This window comes from Oncorhynchus mykiss, chromosome 9 (genome assembly GCF_057628025.1).
Source record: "Oncorhynchus mykiss isolate SJ-2025 chromosome 9, ASM5762802v1, whole genome shotgun sequence".
In the NCBI taxonomy this organism is placed as follows: Eukaryota; Metazoa; Chordata; class Actinopteri; order Salmoniformes; family Salmonidae; genus Oncorhynchus; species Oncorhynchus mykiss.
This window is the reverse complement of record NC_143030.1, coordinates 11,151,481-11,172,050: the sequence shown is the minus strand read 5'-3', so window position 1 is coordinate 11,172,050 and position 20,570 is coordinate 11,151,481. Positions and strand designations below refer to the sequence as shown.

At 44.5% G+C, this 20,570-nt stretch overlaps 1 protein-coding gene across 2 annotated transcripts; it reads right to left on the bottom strand.

Moving 5' to 3' along the window:
- Window positions 1-2,491: 2,491 nt before the first annotated feature.
- On the bottom strand, window positions 2,492-15,908 carry cct7 (chaperonin containing TCP1, subunit 7 (eta)). 2 transcript variants are annotated; one of them, XM_036987233.2, is made up of 13 exons: window positions 15,437-15,908; window positions 10,889-11,042; window positions 10,644-10,750; window positions 9,947-10,125; window positions 9,698-9,759; window positions 9,258-9,367; window positions 8,609-8,773; window positions 8,135-8,212; window positions 7,763-7,873; window positions 7,419-7,516; window positions 5,969-6,101; window positions 5,234-5,440; window positions 2,492-3,465 (listed from the first exon to the last, which is right to left on the bottom strand). In XM_036987233.2, exons 1-13 carry the CDS (start codon window positions 15,440-15,442, stop codon window positions 3,238-3,240), a joined length of 1,638 nt encoding a protein of 545 aa, XP_036843128.1. In that variant the 5' UTR covers window positions 15,443-15,908; the 3' UTR covers window positions 2,492-3,237. The 2 variants fall into 2 exon arrangements, with proteins under 2 accessions (XP_036843128.1, XP_036843129.2); XM_036987234.2 differs by having other exon boundaries at window positions 9,698-9,850; window positions 15,437-15,497.
- Window positions 15,909-20,570: the final 4,662 nt, after the last annotated feature.

Below are 20,570 nucleotides of genomic sequence, written 5' to 3'. Positions count from 1 at the left end.
AAGTCTCTTAAGAGATTTGCACACCTGGATTGTACAACATTTGCACATTATTCTTTTTACAAATCTTCAAGCTCCGTCAAGTTGGTTGTTATTCATTGTTAGACAGCCATTTTCAAGTCATGCCATACATTTTCCAAGACAATTTAAGTCAAAACTGTGACTAGGCCACTCAGGATCATTCAACTCCTGTGTATATTTGGCCTTGTGTTTCAGGTTGTTGTCCTGCTGAAAGGTGAATTTGGCTGAAAGGTGAATTTGTCTCCCAGTGTGTGTTGGGAAGCAGACAACCAGTTTTTCCCATAACATGATGCAGCCACGCCCACTCCTTTGGCTGAGAAGCAACCCCACACATGAATGGTCTCAGGATGCTTTACTGTTGGCATGACACAGGACTGATGGTAGCGCTCACCTTGTCTTCTCCGGACAAGCTTTTTTCCAGATGCCTCAAACAATCGGAAGGGGATTCAGAGAAAATGACTTTACCCCAGTCCTCACCAGTCCAATCCCTGTACCTTTTCCCTGTACCTTTTGCAGAATATCAGTCTGTCCCTGATGTTTTTCCTGGAGAGAAGTGGCTTCTTTGCTGCCCTTCTTGACACCAGGTCTTCGTCCAAATGTATTTGCCGCACTGATGCACTCACACCTGCCTGCTGCCATTCCTGAGCAAGCTCTGTACTGGTGGTGCCCCGATCCCGCAGCTGAATCAACTTTAGGAGATGGTCCTGGCGCTTGCTGGACTTTATTGGGCGCCCTGAAGCTTTCTTCACAACAATTGAACCGCTCTCCTTGAAGTTCTTGTTGATCCGATAAATGGTTGATTTAGGTGCAATCTTACTGGCAGCTATATATATATATATATATATCTATCTTTGCCTTCTCAACTTTTGGCCACGACTGTATGTGTGGGTACAGAGATTGCGCAATAATGAATGACAATTTAAGCAATTGTTATGCTCCTGAACAAAATTATAAATGAAACTTGCAACAATTTCATTTTTTACAGTTACGGTATATAAGGAACTGTCAATTGGAAATAAATTCATTAGGCCCTAATCTATGGATTTAACATGACTAGGAATATAGATATGCATCTGCTGGTCACAGCTACCTTAAAAGGTTGGGGAGAGGCTCAGAAAACCAAGTCAGTATCTGTTGTGACCACCATTTGCCTCACGCAGCGTGACACATCTCCTTCGCATAGAGTTGATCAGGCTGTTGATTGTTGTCCCACTCCTTTTCAATGGCTGTGAGAAGTTGCTCGATGTCGGCGGGAACTGGAACACGCTGTCGTACCTGTTGATCCAGAGCATCCCACACGTGCTCAATGGGCGACATGTCTGGTGAGGATGCAGGCCATGGAAGAACTGGGACATTCTCAGCTTCCAGGAATTGTGTACAGATCCTTGCAACATGGGGCCGAGCATTACCATGCTGAAACGTGAGTTGATGGCGGCGGAGGATGTGCTTCAGGATCTCATCCCGGTATCTCTGTGCATTCAAATTGCTATCGATAAAAGTGCAAATATGTTTGTCTGTAGCTTAACCCCACCATGGTACACTCTGTTCATGTTGACATCAGCAAATCTGCTCACCCACACACGTCTGCCCGGTAGTTGAAACCGGCATTCATCCGCAAAGAGCACACTTCTCCAGAGTGCCAGTGGCCATCGAAGGTGAGTCTTTAACCACTGAAGTTGGTTACGACCCTGGTGAGGACGACAAGCACAGATTAGCGTCCCGCATACGTTTTGAGTTTAAGTAGAAATTCTTCAGTTGTGCAAACCGTTTCATCAAACCCCATTTCATCAAACCCAGTTTCATCAGCTGTCCGGATGGCTGGTGTCTTGACGATCCTGCAGGTGAAGAAGCCGGATGTGGAAGTCCCTGGGCTGGTCATGAGGCCAGTTGGACATTCGGTCAAATCGACATTGAGGCGGCTTATGGTAGAGAAATGAACATTCAATTCTCTCGCAAAAGCACAAGTGGACAATCCTGCAGTCAGCATGCCGCCTCAAACCGTGCCACATTTGTGGCATTGTGTTGTGTGACGAACCTACACATTAGAGAGTGGCATTTTATTGTCCAAGCAAAAGGTGCACCTGTGTAATGATCATGCGGTTTAAAAATCAGCTTCTTGATATGCCACACCTGTCAGGTGGATTATCATCTTGGCCAAGGAGAAATGTTCATTAACAGGGATGTAAATAAATTGATAAATAAGCTTTTTGTGCGTATGGAACATATCTGGGATCTTTTATTTCACCTCATGAAACCAACACTTTACATGCGTTTATATTTTTGAGGCTTGCCAAAACAAAAAGGGGTTGAATACGTATTGTTATGGCAACCACCAACCGCCATTGAAGGGCAGGTAAACACAATGCGCCAGGATTTCAACTAGTGAAGTCTTCTAGATCATCAAATCCAAGGTATTTTCAGCTAATATTCAAACACACACACCCCTCTTCCTGCAACACACAGGAGACAGTAGTTGAGCTGTAGAATTATTGATTTTAATGGTCCAATAATAAATAGCAACAAAGCAACAAAAACATTGTCAACATCATCGACTAACTCAGTGCGTGTGACAGTTACAAGCATTACAAAAGATGGCACCCTTGACTCTGTCCTAGACAATGGCTGGGGGGGGGGGGGGGGGGGGGGGTCTAAACACATGAATATGGTATTGTGGTGAGGTGGCTCAAGTATCCAACCATCTCAATGTGAAGCCATGTGAGACAAAGGGAATAAGAGTTGTGGTTAGTAGTTTGTAAGACACAGGCTGATGTTAGTCATGACAGGGGAATTGGTTTGGCCAACTAATGCATTAAGATGACTGGACAACATAGATGCCATCACTTACGAGGAGAGAAAAGGGAAATTGGACCAAATTCTACCACCATCCTAGCCAGAGCCCAGAGTACCACTACTACCGTTGCTGTTGCACCCCTCCTGTAAGAAGTGTTGGAGGCGACTGAAGTGAGACTAGACCAGAGCCATAGACATACATCGCTCAGTAAACTCCATTAGAATTTAGAGCCTCTCTAATAGAACCGCCATGTTGGTTCCAAACATTCCAAAGACTGTCACATTCCAATTAAAATGAACAGAATGTCATCTAGACTGCTGTTGTCATGGGAACATTTAGTAACAAAGTGGATGATTCTTTCCTATTTCACCTAGTTTGCCAGAATGTCGGTCTATGGCTCTGTAGGTTAGAGGTCAGGGTCTCCCCCCTTAGTGAGCATGGGGCCTGCCACGTCCCCGGCCTCTCCCGCCCCCTGGTGGCCCGTCTACGCTACTGCGCGGATTCTTGATGGTCTCGTCCACTGAGAGGATGAGGCAGGCGGCCTCGCTGGCGGCAGTCAGCGCGTTGATGCGCACGATGGAGGGTTCCCACACACACGCCAAGTAGTTATCAGCTATATCCTCATTGTTCACGTCTACACCGTACCACATACCACCCTAAGAGGAGAGGGGGAGAGAGAAGGGTGGGGTTAGTGTGTGTGGATCTCTCATAGGGTTTGAGCAGTAAGCCTAATGAAGCAGACTATAGATGAAAATCGGTGAAAAGTGGGTGCAGGTGCATCTGCGACAGCAGAAAATCTGATGCCTAGTGGTTTTTCAACAGCAAGGCTCAGATCAACACGGCACCATCAACATAGTTGTATAAATGTTAAAATAAACGTTTCTATATTCGTATATCACACTCAAACTGGAAACAATGTGGCTACAATTCATTGGTTACTGACAGGTCCCAAAATTTCACTTTTGAACACAGGATTTTTGTAAAGTTCACGCAGTCAACATGTAGCAGGTCGGACGGTTTTTATCCCCACAATCAGAGTTGAACATGAATTTCGTCCCAGTACGGGGACCTCCTGTGTCTACACACAAGAAAAATCATAGAATTCCATATAGAACCCCTATTAATTCAAAAAGGATCTGTGGGCCTAGTCATAAAGATTTGTCATTAGGCTAATAAACTTTTAAAAGTTTATCTTCTAATGAGGCATAAGCAGTCATGTTATCAAACAACTACTTCAAATGTGGCATCCCTACGCAGGGATGACGAAACGACAAGAGGCCATGTTCATTTTAAAGCCTAATTTTTTAGATATTTTTCTGCTTATAAATTGTGACATTTGGTAGACTGTGTTAAGTCAAATTGTCTTCAATACCTTCTCTTCTGTCATTACTTGACGCTCATCTAGAATACAAAAAATAAAATAAAGCTTTGCTCACCAGAATATGGTCATATCGATAGAATGTTGATGATGCACTGATCAGGTCATATCGATAGAATGTTGATGATGCACTGATCAGGTCATATCGATAGAATGTTGATGATGCACTGATCAGGTCATATCGATAGAATGTTGATGATGCACTGATCAGGTCATATCGATAGAATGTTGATGATGCACTGATCAGGTCATATCGATAGAATGTTGAGTCACTGATCGTTCTACATCGATAGAATGTTGATGATGCACTGATCAGGTCATATCGATAGAATGTTGATGATGCACTGATCAGGTCATATCGATAGAATGATCAGTGACTCATCAACATTCTATCTAGTTGACGGTCAAGTTCATTCATTATCGACTTGGCTCACAGAGTAAAGACCGGGAGGGACATCCAAATTATAGTTTGAACAGTTTTTTAAAAAAGACATGGAAAGCTGTGAAAACGATCCAACATGTTTTCTGATAGCATTTCAGTTGGGTCTTAGATGCATATTTTGTGTGGTTGAAAATGAAACTGTCACCTTTTATAGAAAAATAAATTGCATGTTTAGGCTACACAACAGGACCCTAAGTGACCAATCACATTCTCTCAAGATGTTGAAAGAAATATTCTTTCATATTTCTCCACTCCTGTCGGTCACTCATCTCTGGGTCGGCCAAGAGTTATCGTTCAACCACACCTCATTTGAGCGTATTCAACAAGTTGAAGTCTATCGGCTCATTCTTCATGCGGTAATGATCCAAGTAATAGGTTTCAAGAAAAATCCTCAAGTTTTCTAATTATTGTGACAGGCTCATGTTAACGTTACGCTGTTACCCCCCAATGTTGTTTTTAACTTACTTTCACCTCTACCCATAATGCAACACAATGAAAAGGTGACCAACGACCGTCAACATCTAGACTAAAGTGATCCGCTGCTGGAACGTGCCCACCTACCCACCTGTGTAGGCATGGTGTGTGTGTGTGTGTGTGTGTGTACCTGTGCGTGCTTGGCGCGCAGCTTGTTGAGTATGTTGGTGGCGTCGAAGCCTGCGTTGTCACACAGCTGTCTGGGGATAATCTCTAGAGCCTTAGCGTACGCTCCAATCAGCAGCTGCTGCTTGCCAGGAATGGTTCTGGAATAATCACGCAGGTACTTTGAGAGTTCCATCTCGATCGCACCTCCGCCAGCCACGATGGAGTCATTCTGGAGAGGAGAGGATGGAGGGAGAGGTCAGTGAATGGTTCTAGAATAATCACGCAGGTACTTTGAGAGTACCATCTCTACTGCACCAGCACCCCCTAGGATGGAGGAGAGGAGACGACAAGACGGAGGAAAGGAGACAATTTAGACTGTCGTTCTTATTTACAATGACGGCCTAGGAACAGTGGGTTAACTGCCTTGTTCAGGGGCAGAATGAGATTTTTACCGTGTCAGCTCAGGGATTCGTTACTGGCCCAACGCTCTAACTACTAGGCTACTGACTTCAATGACTGTTAGGGAACAGTGAAGCATACTGGATAGGAGGAAGCATTTAACGAGACAGATGCCGTGGGTTAGTTTAGGTACCCAGCACAAGCACTGATTAAATATCAGCTCACTGTAGAAGGATGGCATTGGTTTAAGTCAGAGTTTGGTAGAGGGAGCACTTGCCACAAAGACCATTTTTAGCTTTAGGATGTGCCCTCTATCCAACTCTATGGTTTAGGTCCAGTGGCCTGCGGGTCAACCTACCTTGATGGCTCTGCGTACGATCATGATGGCGTCGTGTAGAGAGCGTTCCGTCTCCTCCATGAACTGCTCGGCTCCGCCCCTCAGGATGATGGTACACGTATGGGAGCGAGGACAACCCTTGAAGAAGTTATACCTGGAAGAACGGGGCACGCATTTAAAAAAACAGACTAGAAAAATCACAATTTTAAACTAGGCTGGGTGAGATTCTCCCAATATTTGCTATACAATATTTTTTTAAGTGACACTGCCAGGCCAGTGAAATGTTCTACTAGCCAGGGCCCGGTTTCCTGATATCGATGGAACTTTAGGCTAACGAGTGTTTTAACACTGGCCTGCATCCTCTCTCCTAACACGCATTGTTACAAACCGGCCGAAGATGTATCACGAGCTTCCCAAAACGCGGCGCAGAAAGAACGGTTTGCCAAGTGCGTCGTTAGAGCACGTGTCGATAGGCCTAGGAGAAAGGCAGCGCTGTTTTCTCCATTCAAACATCAAAACGGGCCTCCTGAGGCGCAGCAGTCTCAGGCACTGCACCACAGTGCCTTGAGGCATCACTACAGACCTGGGTTCGATCTCAGGCTGTCATAACTGTCCGTCCCATAGAGTTGCGCACAATTGGTCCTGCGTCATCCGGGTTTGGCCGGGTGGGGGGGGCTTACTTAGCTTATTGCGCTCTAGTGACTCCTTGTGGCGGGCACATAGGTGCAGCTGTCTTCCATGTTAAATGGGCGGGTGTTAAGGAGGGCGGGTGTTAAGGAGGGCGGGGCGGTTTTGCGGGTCTTGTTTTGGAGGACGCGTGACTCGACTGTCTCATCTCCCGAGCCCGTTGGGGAGTTGGAGCAATGAGACAAGATCAAACTGGGATATCATGAAATTGGAGAGAAGGGGCTGAAATATAAAATCCGTACCACTATTCCACAATACCGACGACGGATCAAATCCTGGTGAAATTATCACCAATATGGCTGCAAATATTAAGCCAGATTATTTTAGCCCAAATGCTTAGCCTCCCTACAATAGGCCTAACGCACAAAATCATTGATTTGGCACTTCCTGAAATATATTGAGGCAAAAAATTAGACAGCTGGCAAAATATGAATTGAATTAAGGTGAAATTGATTTCAATGTATAGGTAGGTCTGTGTTGTCCACTGTAGGTCTCTCAAGACAGTCCTCTTGGTTTTCATTTGAAGCGTCATTTTATACTCTTCGCTTGTTTGGAAACTGTGTACTTGCAGTCATTTGCAGTCAACTGTGTACTTGCAGTCAACTGTGTACTTGCAGTCACAGAGACAAACATTTTTATTCTGTGTTTAGTGGAGATCTCCCGTAAAAAAAAAATTCAAAATGTGCAAAAGAAGTTTTATCCAACAGCGCACTTAGCCGCTCTACAAATGTTCCCGAGGCAGTCGGCAAATAAACACACTGAAGTTCCTCCTAGGAGCTCATACCTCTCTCCTCCAACCTGCACCTCCTCAAAGACTTCACAGCGCCCCAGGACATCGTCTGTCATGGAGCCAACACTGGTCTGGATGGAGCCCCCGCAGGCCTGGAGGACACATTACACCGTAAGAAATACAGCCACACACACCACATTAGGAAAAAAAAAAGAGTTTGAAAAAGCACAAACCAATGGAAGATACCATTGATAAGAATTACACTTACGACCGTTGCTCTAAATTCAGACAAATTAACTTCTCAAATGAGAAACAAGACATTTTCCATGGCTTTGGAAGACTCAACTAATGAACACCACCCAGTTTTAATATCCATTTATCTGACTGCGGTCCCCTACCATCATTGTCCTCTTGAGGTCCTCCTCCTGAACACGTCCAGCACAAAACAGATCCCGGTCAGCAAAGTACTGTGTGGCCACGTCTCCAATGGGCAGCTTGGACAGGACCACCTAAAAAAAAAAAAAGGAGCAACATGTCACATTTCAGACAACTTTTGATTTCGTCATGCTTTGAAAACAAAGATAAGTTTTTTTTTTGATAAGTTGAATAATTAACCCCCCCCCCCCCCCCCCCAAAAAAAGTCTGCTAGCATGAAAGTTAACATCGTCTGACCTTAGTCTCCGCTGCCAGCAAGCTAGCCTGTCGTAGTCACGGCAACCTTTTCAACCAGAGGACATGTAAACCAGGGAAAAGGTTGTCTAGCTACGTACCTTGGCTCCTGACTTGTAGATCTTCTCCAGCTTGTCATACAGGATGTTCCACTCTGCATCTACGATGGCCTGGTAGTCCTGGGGAGGAGACCCGAGGGGAAAAAGGTGCATAGACTTCACTCTCCCTCATTCATTTAAAAAGCATTGGTGTTGGGTAGTGTATTTCCTAAGGCTTAGTGAATAATACTCTTTATATTTCAGATGCATACAGGGACAGTGTGAGTGAATGGGTACGCCATCTTTAGAGTCTGGCGGTAGTGCTTAGCCCAAGACCACAGATCACATACGTCACTGGAGACGTGGGTACGAATCACGTCTCTCATACACACAAACAATATATATTTAAGCAGATCGAAATTGTCTTAGTTTAAATATGAATATAAGAATATATATTTTTTAAAGTCACTAGTGATAATATAATAATGCTCCTTTATTGATTGTTAAAATTGATTAATTGACTGATCGATTACTAACCTCGACAGACTTGACGCGGACCTCTGCATTGTCCTTCTCGGCCTTCAGTTCCAGCTCGACATTGAGCAGAGCGATCTTGGGCTGGTCGTAACGTTTAGGCTGCATCTCAAACCCGGCGTAGGAGAACGTCTTCTTGAAGGCCACGCCAGCTACCAGGTGAGACTCCTGTAGAGGGAGGAGGGGTGGGAGAGTGGAGGGGAGTAAAATTAGTCTCCTGTAGAGGGAGAGAGACTGCAATAGGTGGTGGAATAAATTAAACACTTTGAAAGGATCCAGACCACATGGTAGTGCACCAGACAGGACGCTGGGTTGTACCGCGTTTACCCCCGGGACAGGACGCTGGGCTGTACCGCGTTTACCCCCGGGACAGGAGTAGACAATTTAAAAAAAAACTGGAAGACCAGGTGTCTTTAATGTAGGCAATCACTAAACTAATCAATTAGCTCAGTTGGTCAGGTGTGGTGTCTAGTTGGAACAAAGAGTAGTTTACCCTGCTTTAGGACCTATAATGAGGTCCCAGCCCGACACCCCAAGACGGAGTAAAGCCACTTTAGTATATTGAGATTCAGCACTGTAGTCTCATCTCACTAAAACGACACCCACCGTCTTCCCTCTCTCACACCCCAGCCCTAAGGTGCTAGTCTTTTACCTCCAGGGCTCCTCCCTGCACCTTCTTGATCCCGATCATCTTGAGAGGCAGCAGCTCATCGAGCATCATGACAGCCTCCACCACCATCTCACTGAAGAACTCCTTCTGACCTGGGGTTGAATTACAACATTAATACAAGTTGTAGACTACAACCGTAACACTAACGCTAGAATACCAGTACTCTCTGAGAAACTACCAGTCGTTAGGGTTGCATTATTTTGGCAACTTTACAACAACAAAAAATCCCGGGTTGGAAAATTCCCAGAATCAAGAAGGAATAAGCAGGAAATCCAGAATGGTTCAACCAAGATAAAGTAAAAACAAAAAAAAGGGGGAATTTTAGTAACAAATGCCGTAGATAAATTAATTAAAGTCAATTGCAATGCTAATTCCATCAACTTATGATTCTGTTGTTCAATAAAATAAAAATAATAACTGACCTGCGATCAGCTTGGAGTTCATGGCTGTGGCGGCACACTTCACCAAGAGTTCCCTCTGTTCTCTAGAGGGGGGAGGGAGATAGAAGAGGGGGTGTAGACAGTGATCAGCTTGGAGTTCATGGCCGTGGTGGCACCAAGAGCTCCCTCTGTTCTCTAGAGGAAGACCAGGGTTCAATCTGAAGTCCAACGGAAACATCTTCCTCTTTATTCCATCCCCTTTGAAAGATCACACACACACACACAACTCACTTCTTGTCATCCTTCTTGACGGTGACAGAGATCTCTCGAATCTTCTTGACGGCCAGGTGCGTAGCGCTGCGGAAGGCTCTGATGATGGTCTGGGGGTGGAGACCCTCCTCCACGTACGGCTTCAACTGCTTCAGGAACTCTGCTGCCAACAGGGTTACAGACGTGGTACCGTCACCCACCTGGACAGAGAATAGAAAACAATGAATACAAATGGAGAGGGAACAGACTAACACTAGAACGAGAGGAGCCAGGTGGGGAGGAGTCAGGTGGGGGGGGGGGGGGGGGGGGCTAGAGGAGTCAGTGGGGGCTAGAGGAGTCAGGTGGGGGGGGGGTAGAAGAGTCAGTGGGAGGGGGGCTAGAGGAGTCAGTGGGAGGGGGGGGGCTAGAGGTGTCACTGGGAGGGGGGGGCTAGAGGAGTCACTGGGAGGGGGGGGCTAGAGGAGTCACTGGGAGGGGGGGGCTAGAGGAGTCACTGGGAGGGGGGGGCTAGAGGAGTCACTGGGAGGGGGGGGCTAGAGGAGTCACTGGGAGGGGGGGGCTAGAGGAGTCACTGGGAGGGGGGGGCTAGAGGAGTCACTGGGAGGGGGGGCTAGAGGAGTCAGTGGGAGAGGGGGATAGAGGAGTCAGTGTGAGGGGGGGGCTAGAGGAGTCAGTACTAACGCTTTCACAGATGGACTCAAACAAGAGACACACAGACCTCGGCATCCTGGGAGCGTGCAATGTCCACCAGGGTCTTGGCAGCAGGGTGAACCACATCCAGCAGCTTCAGGATGGTCGCCCCGTCGTTGGAGATGGTGGCTTTACCTGAGGGAGACATCCCCACACACACAGCTTCAGTATCACTGCAAAACAAGTGTCCAACTACTGCAGGCCAGGCTTCCCTCCCCCACAAAATGACACACCATGTTCCCCCCACTCTGACATCTCCTCCATCCCTCTCACCTCTGCCATCCACCATGAGTTTGTCCATGCCGCGAGGCCCAAGTGTGGTGCGGACGGCCTCAGCGATGACCTGGCAGGCATTGATGTTGCTGATCAGCTGAGGGACACCCTGAGACGTATCTGTCCCCTCCTTAAGCAGGATAACCGGTGTGGGCTACAGGGAGAGGAGGGAAAGAAAGAATTGAGAGATGAGCAAGACATCCTTCAGCAAGATGGCTGAGACATGACGGTCACTATGCAGACAAGTTGGGCCCTGGCTAAGAGTGGGAAGGAAAACACGGACGGAATCACAGAATTTGGTAATAAAAATAGAATCAACTGTAAACGAAGAGTGTTGCATAATTTTCTATATTTTGGCTGAAATTTATTTTTAAAAATGGAGGGGGGGGGGGGGGGGGAATGGGAAAAGCCGGACTCTTACGTCATCTCACAACTTGGCTGTTACTTTGAGAAACATGTCGAAGAGGTCGTCAAGAGGGCCAAGTCGTGTATGAGGCAAAGTGCCACTTGAATAACAAGAAATTCTAGTCAAATGTTTACAGCTAAGTCGACACTAACCCCTAAATTCAGAGCAGAGCGATACCCAAAGAACTGAGTCAGGCGACAAGCTGTTTTGCACATTCTGTCAACATGCTATTGATTGGACCCATAAAAACACATTCGATGACCACTTAATGTCTAAAGCCAATGTGAAGAAGAAAGAAAAGCACCGTTAGCCAGAGCATGCCTCTTCAAACGACCATTACTAACGCAAGGGCATTAGCAGATTCAAGACGAGAATTTATTTAGGACTTTGTGGCTGTGTGCGCCAAGTCTGACACACACCCCCCCCCCCCCCTTAGAAAAGCTAAGAAAGCTACGGCCGTTTGAAGCATTTCAACTCCTACTAGCACACAGCTAGGCTCACTTTGACCTCAAACCCATCTTGCGACTGCATGATTGAAAGACTGTAGGCCTGCACTGACAGGCACGAGCAATAATTATACTCCAATGAGCGCTACAGAGATCGGGAGGCCAGTGCGTAACACATCGCATCAGGACACTGACACAATTCTGATCGGCGTAGCTTAAAATTTTTTGATAATGATTTGATTTTACTTGCCCCGGGAAAGCAGAAAAGTGTTAACGTCGAGCCCTGTAAACACACCCAAACTAGGCCCATCTGAAATATGATCAATGAACTCACCAAGTAGCCTATTGTAGCAGATCGCTAAACTGAACTTTATATGGATAATGATGTAGGTATGGTAGGCTAGCGCCCCCCACCGCAAAAATGAAACGAGCTCGTTCTGGTCACTAATCTGGATGTGTGCCGCCTTTGCGCACCAATGCTAATGACTGGTCATTGGTCAACAACACACGCAGCTTCCTGTTCTGAAGCAGATTGGACATTTTTTAAACAAGAATGGTGCAATGACACAGGCCTTTGTTAGTGACCAGATCAAATAATTAAAAATTTTTAAAAAAGGTATAAATATAAAATATGTATAAAAATATATTTCCCCCAGTTTCACACTAGCAATGACCCCAAACCTTCAATGCGCTAGGTCAGGTGAGCTATGTTGATCGACAGATTGCTAGTTCAATCACAGGGTCAAGTGTGTATTTCACTAGCCAATCTAGCAAAGTTTTTTTTGCAAGTGCAATACAGGTCTCAGGCTGTGTGGACGGTAAATCCACGCAGGCTGTGCACTAAATGAGTGACAGAACTTGGCCAGATAATTTCAAGACAGCAGTCTCAAGTCCGGAGTCTTGAAGTTCCATGTCAAGTCATTTTTATTTTCTATCAAGTAGAGGCTCAAAAGTCATCAAAATTCCTGACTCAAACCCAAGTCATGACTCGAGTCCACACATTTGGCTTTAAGCGCAGTGTTGGATTAAATATATAAGACAAATGCTGGCCTTCACAGATGCTCCTGAAGTTGCCCGATAATAGGCGACAACAGCAGTCTGCAGCCTGTTTCATGTTGAGTGCCAGTTTACAGTAACCTGCACGCTAGGTATGATATTTCATATGCTCCTTTGTAAAACAGTTTAATTTAAATAATGTCTTCTCAGAATCACTGTCACGTGGTTAAATTTTATCTAAATGAAACTGACAAATCTAAAAGTTACTTTTATTGTCAACCATGTAAAAAAAAAAATTGCCTACATAAAGCCAACAAATAAAAACCATTGCAGGTAGAAAACACCCTCAAAAATAAATATCCTATAAATTACATTGTTGCAAGCCATGCCTAGCCAAACTTGAAACATTAACAACTTAAATCCAGCCCTAGCACTTGCAAACATTAACCACCAAGTCCAGCACTTGCAAACATGTATCAACTACTCTGGGGCCTCAGTCTCTGTGTCAGTGAGACCCCGGACAGACAGCTTTATTTGGATAAGAAGTAAAAATCAGGTATTTTATTACGTTTCCACTGGATCAGTGCATGACCTGTTTCCCTTTCACAACAAGGGTTGGGGGTTATAGAAAGAAATAACTCAGATAGGCCTACACTGAGGAACTATTGTAATTCCCAAGGGATGTAAAAACACACTTTGTTTACTCGCTATTTGAGGTTAAGAAAAAATTACTTTGAGAAGCGCCACAGCTCATTAGAGGTGGCAAGCTAAGATCATCAGAAACACCAAACAGACAACAAACCTCGTGAAATACTGTTTCTGATGTTGTCTTATGTAAGGATGATCGTCCACAACCTTCTAAGGTAGAAGCATCCTGAAACAGCGTTTACATTTATTTCAGATGGCTGCCCGTCTTTACGTTTATGAGCTAATGATCGAATGCCGGTTTTGCTAAACATATCTTGTAGAAAGAGTATCCCAGCAGGCTATTGGCTCTTTGTTCTCCAAGTTATATTGCGATTCTGAAACGTTTTATATTTTCTGCCTGGATTTATAGTCTCTCCCCTTTTAAACTGTCCTAATTAACCAATGTGTATAAATAACCTCCAGATGATCAGGGAGAATCAGTCGGAGAGAATAAGCTTGAGCAAAGCAAGGTGTAGAATCACTAATCTACAAATAGTATTCCCTGCCATATAATAACCCTTTGTTAAATTAAGATTTGCTTTCCCGCCCCCCAGCAAACAATCAAGTGCATCCAGATATTGAATGATTGGAGACGCTTGTGTCAATTAAAATGTCCTAGGATTTTCTTCCTGCAGCAAAGCCAGCGGAAGGCTGGAAATACCGGTGAAAAAAAAAGGCCCAGCCCTAGCCATTCAATATCGCCAGTGCGTAATAAAATGCCCACGGTAAGAATCAAATAGGCTGCACGATATAAAACTACTGTAAAGTTACTACTTCCAACTTGATGGGCTGCAATGACTGAGCACAGATCAACATGTAGCTAATCTGTTTAGCCAACGGGTACGGTGGTTCCTCGCTAACTAACTAAAACTATCTATGGCTAACGTTAGCTGCGTTTATTGCTACCAAACACCTCCCATTGAATAGTGAGTAGCTAAGAGGGGGATTTATTAATCTCGCCCGGGCCCCCGTGTTCAAAAGTGCCGTAATTAAGCATGTGTAGTAATGAGTAGGGTTTATTTGAACGCTTTAGCCAGCTGCCTCCCGAATGAACTTGTTATACATTCTAATATGTATTATGTAAAAGGTCCGTTTCTGGACGATGAAGCATGCTGCATTGTCAAAATGACCGAGAGGCGCAGATTGTTTCATTTGATTAAGGCCAAGCAAGGGCGCTCCCTTCTCCCCACTTTTGCTCCATAACGTGACGGGCTTTACATCGGTTCAACGTAAAATAGCGTATTCAGGGTCTAAGGGGCTAGCCTTCGTATATTTGTCAATAACAGACCATCAAAACATGCTTAATTGGGCCCACGTGGGAAATATAACCCGCTAACTAGCTTAGCAGGAAAGTTCTCGACTGTTCTGACCATCTGATGCGCCACAACGCCGTCAAGACCGCCAGCCACTCCTCACTAGCTACTACTGTGGTTAGTGAGGTTATTTATTTTGCATTTCAATTAACCCGTTTATCCTAACCCGCTGCGTAAATTCTACCCTATTACGAGAATTCAAACCTGGCGTTAAATTTAACAAAAAAAAAACGGGATCCTTCAAACCGTGACCGATAACCACACCTAGCCAGCTAGCAACGTTAGCACAAGTTGACAAAGCCCGTGCGTAGCTATTTTACCTAACAAACCAGACGCGATGACTACTACGAAAAAATATACATGGGTTTACACTTAACTATAAACCCCTATGTCAGCATATTACTAATGTACATAGCTAACCCTCACCCCAAAAATTGTATGAACTAACCGTACAGGACCGTCACTAGCTAAGGAGCTAACTGGTAACCGGTATGCCCATTGGATGCGAGGTGACGCTACTTGTTAGCATCGTGATAACGGTGGACTTTATAACGTATTTTATTTGAAAGATAATGCGTCAATATGGATAGAAAGAGCATACATTTTACAATACATGTAATTTGGTAACACATATACAGGGATAATGTGACGGATGCGGGTGGATTTTGTCTGAATGAGCGAAGCATGAACGGCTACTCACCATCATCTTTACAATTCTTTAGAGAGAAACGGCACCGGTGTTCTATCCCACAATGCAGTTCGACTATGAGCTTCTCTTCCTGTTTAAGATTTATCTATTTTTAGCAGGGGTAACTTTGTACTTGTCACGCTTCAAAATTGGAACACGATTCAATTGATCTTATTTTGACGTTGACGAATTGTATATTTCCAATCCCAATTCAATAACATTATTTGCAATTTCTCTTGATATCGGCATGATCATGTTGAGTACACGCTGTCACATCAGTCCCAAGCCGTTGCAGGTAGTTCATGAGTCGACTGTTAAAAACGTCATGTCTTTCAATGCAGTTCATACAAGAAATGATCATCCTAGAACATCATATACAAAATAATGATACTTTTCCCCTTTCAACTGTGCTATTACTAATTGTAGCTGTTTCCACACATGCAGTTTCTGCACATCTGTTTCCATTATCTCTACTCTGTACCTAGTAGAACTTGGGGCAGCAGTGGAGGGGTTCCTCGATGTCCACATTACTGAGGACTTAACGTGGACCTCTCACACCAGCACAGTCGTGAAGAAGGCACGGCATTGCCTCTTCTCCCTCAGAAGGCTGAAACTATTTGGGATGGCCACTCGGATCCGTAGGAACTTCTACAGCTGCACCATCGAGAGCATCCTGACTGGTTGTATCACTATATGGTAAGGAAACTGCACCGCCCTCGACTGGAAGAGCCTACAGCGGGTGGTGCGGACGGCCCAGCGCATCACTGGGGATGAGCTCCCAGTCATACAGGACATACATGCCAGGCGGTGTCTGAGAAAAGCCTGAAAAACTCCAGCCACCTGAGATATGGACTGTTCTCCGCGCTACTGTCCGGCAGACCGTACCAGTGCATCAATGCTCAGACCAACAGACTCCTAAACAGCTTCTATCCCCTGGCCATAATACTGTTAAATGGCTGACAACTACTGCTCCACCTTACACCTACACTGCTGCTAAAATTAGTATTGATTACACTGTCGTTCATTGATTATTGCCTTTACCATTAGTATCTATTTATCCTGCTACTATTCACTGTTAGTCCTGTTTACATGTACATCTATCTATAGTGCCTTCAGAATGTTGTTTTACAGCCTGAATTTTAAATGTATTAAAACACATTAACCCATCATGTCAATCGTGCATAAATTAATTTTGTCCCCCACACCAAACGTGATCACGACACGCAGGTTAAAATATCAAAACAAACTCTGAACCAATTACATTAATTTGGGGACAGGTCGAAAAGCATTAAACATTTATGGCAATTTAGCTAGCTAGCTTGCACTTGCTAGCTAATTTGTCCTATTTAGCTAGCTTGCTGATGCTAGCTAATTTGTCCTGGGATATAAACATTGAGTTGTTATTTTACCTGAAATGCACAAGGTCCTCTACTCCACCAATTAATCCACACATAAAATGGTCAATCGAATCGTTTCTAGTCATCTCTCCTCCCAGGCCTTTTCTTCTATGAACTTATATGGCGATTGGCATCTATACTTTCATAGTATTACCACGACGACCGACAGCTCAGTTTGTCTTTCAATCACCCACGTGGGTATAACCAATGAGATGTCACGTGGGTATCTACATCTATAAGCCAATGAGGGTATGGGAGAGGCAGGACTTGCAGTGCGATCTGCGTCACAATTAGAACTGACTTCTATTTTATCCGTTGGCAACGCAGACGCTCGCTGACAACACGATGGTGGTAGGCCTGATCACAAACAACGATGAGACAGCCTATAGGGAGGATGTCAGTGAAGCGGGTCGAGAGCTTCATGTTCAGCTGCACCATTGAGAGCATCTTGACTGGCTGAATCACCGCTTGGTATGGCAACTGATTGGCATCCGACCGCAAGGCGCTACAGAGGGTAGTGCGTACGGCCCAGTACATCACTGGGGCTGAGGTCACTGACGTCCAGGACCTCTATACCAGGCGGTGTCAGAAGAAGGCCCTAAAAATTGTCAAAGACCCCAGCCACCCAAGTCAGAGACTGTTCTCTCTGCTACCGCACGGCAAGCGGTACCGATACACCAAGTCTGGAACCAGCAGGACCCTGAACAGCTTCTACCTCCAAGCCGTAAGACTGCTAAATAGTCTTGTGGCTTGGGGGTACCCGGACTAACTGCATTCAGAAGAAATGAATATACACAATATGTAAAAACCAGCTCCTCCCTTATCAGAGAGTTACTATTTGTTGCTTTCCCACCACCTAAGATTCCCTAAAAACAGACACTAAAGATCCTGTTAACTGACTGATATTATCTCATAGGACAAAAGGTATAAGATATCTTAAGCGTGTGTTGACTTCAGACCTTACTTTTTATCCCAAAACCCTATTCTTTCCTCATTCATTTTTCCAACAGGGATGGCTGAACGAACCAGAGGTAACTAATTTCCGGGTTTTAGGACTACAAGCTCTCGAGCTCTATTGCGTTTCCACCAGAGTATGTGGGAGGAGTTGAGCTCCGCTAAAAACCGATCCATGCTTACAGGGGAAAAAACTGCGCTCCAAATTCGCTCCATTCATTAAAATCACAATTTAACCATCACCCATCTATTTTTGTGAATACCTGGACCTACCAATTGGTTTTTAAGTATTGAAACCAAACCATCTGGATTTGAATGAAAAGTATTTATTTGAATAAATATGAAAAGGTGAATGTAAGAAGTGAACATAATTTCAAATAGGCTACATGTCGTATTAAACAGCATATAAACAATCTAAATAGGTCAGGAGCCTGACAGGAAGCCTAAAAGGAACAAAAATGAATTATTTAGGCTATATTATTTATATTATTTCAAAGCTATAGTCTACAAAGAAATACACTGTGAAACGAGTGCGACACAACAGCATTTAAACAACATTCTGTTGTATTAAATCATTATAGTCTACAAATTGCGCATATAGGCCGACTTGCTTAGAATTAAATAACAATGAAACGAAAACTGCCTAATGTACTTTTCCCCTGACACCCACGCGTACTAGTTACATTTCGAATGCTTAGCAGGACAGAAATTGTGCAATTCACACACTTATCAGGAGAACATCCCTACGATCTGGCGGACTCACTAAACACAAACGCTTCCTTTGTAAATTATGTCAGCCCAACCTCACATTCAATTCGTGCATATATGTGCAACATATATTTCAGCAGATTTCGTGCGTATTTTTTACAACCTAATTCACGAGTTAATGCTTGGAGTCTTCACAGATCGTGTGACATAAAACACAACCTTTCTTTCTTTACATGAATTACATTTATGACAGTGTTATGTGTCATTATTATGAATGTATGAATTGAATTAGAGCATTGAAGTTAAACCCTGTACAAACTATGGATCTTGGAGTCCTCGGGAAAATGCACTGTGTGTTACTATGCCTACGTGTTTCACCGTGAAACCAGTTCTCATGCGCACACAAATCCAAAGTAATGTAGGCCTGTGCCATTGCAAAATCGAATGCTTCTCACCGAACGTTAAAACCTTATCTAATCAAAAGAGGCAATTTATAGGCCTACTGTCATTAGAGTATAGTCTACTTGTTGGATGAATTGGATGCGCACTGGTGTCAAGCTGTAGGCTAGTTGTCTAGTGATATTGTCCACCATCATCAGCCGATCCAGGAAAGAAACAGAAAAGAATAAAGCTAAACTAACGGTCTACTACTTCTGGCTACGGATGGCACCGATAACACCGGTTCCCGCGCGCACGCAATGAGCGCTCTAAACAGCTGACTGACAAAAGCAAACGATGAAGAATCAACTGATAAATCTAATGCATTGGCTATCAAGGACAAAGACGCATGGCAAACAAATGGCACAAATTAATAAGTACACCAGAAAATCTATGCTTAAACATATTTACCATTATTTTAAACTTGAAACATATAGAATGCTTAAATTAGAATTAGAGACCCCCCCCCAGTTTGTTTTTTTGTTGCATTTAGGAGCTCCCCCGTAATTCACAAGGCCTTGTCTGTGTTAGTATTCGACCCAACACACAACTTTCGACATGGGAAACTGAATGCAGCATCTGCAGTAACCGAGTATTCCAGCCACTTTCTTCTTATGAACCAGTTGCTATTTAATGAAAGTTGTTGTACAGAAAACCTGTGGCTACGGTAGGATTCTAGGCTAATCTGGTCTGGCTCCTATGTTCCAAGATCATCAGGAACAGTCGGAGTTGGAGGCGGCTGGGGAGCCATTATCCTGGCGGCGCTTTTGGAAGGGTGGATAGACTGCACACTGAGCAAGCTGGAGCTCGTCATCGCTGTTGGGCCTGGTGGCGGCCTGTGGTTTGATGCTGCTGCTCATCGCTCTCCTAATCGTCACGGTGAACCCCATGTCTGATATCCACCGTGGCAGGTTAACTGGTTTGAGCCAGCTAAATAGGCTAAGGCTAATAACACAAACACATTTTACAGCTAGCTAGCGAAGAGTGAAGCAGCTTCAACGGTATACCTAATACATCGAAATTAAATATTACAGGCGTAGGAGTATCATGTTATTCACTTAGCCTATCACAGAGATGAGGAGAAGTGTTTTCTCCCCAAAGGAAAATACCTAACCAGCTAGTGGCTTTCCATAGCCCCCCTACACACACCGCAGCGCGCCCCGTTGTGTCGAAACAGTGCAGCGGATAAATATTTGTTTTGTGCCAACCTGTCACTCAATCATTAAAACTTTGTTGCTATTTTTATATAAGGACATAAAACTACAACTGAGGGAGGTACTAAGTTTGAACTGAGGCGGCTAAGCCCCCTCATCCAGCCAGGCTCGCCCCAGGACCCTTGTCTGCAGTGTGAGAGGCCTGACAAGGAGGAGGCCATAGATGTATTCGTCTCCCGCGTCATTCTTGGGGGTGTCTGAAGCCAAGTGGGTGACTGAAGTCTGCTTGATTGAAGCGGGGTACATGGGTCCCCCTCCTCTTCCGCTCCCCTCCTCTTCTGGAATTGTATTCAATATAAATGTATCAATAAAGCCAGACCATTCTGTCATCACCCTGAGAGACATTCCAAATCAAAACAACCAGATATTACTGTTTCTAATTAAGGTAAAATTTCAACAGACCTGTGAATTTCCTGCAATACTCTGTACTCATCG

Excerpts from the sequence above, each read along its gene's own strand:
- cct7 (XM_036987233.2), bottom strand. Across the intron at positions 10,126-10,643 it reads CACGCTCCCAGGATGCCGAG|GTGGGTGACGGTACCACGTC; the intron begins GTCTGTGTGTCT and ends TTCTCTGTCCAG. Across the intron at positions 5,441-5,968 it reads TCGTACGCAGAGCCATCAAG|AATGACTCCATCGTGGCTGG; the intron begins GTAGGTTGACCC and ends TCTCCTCTCCAG.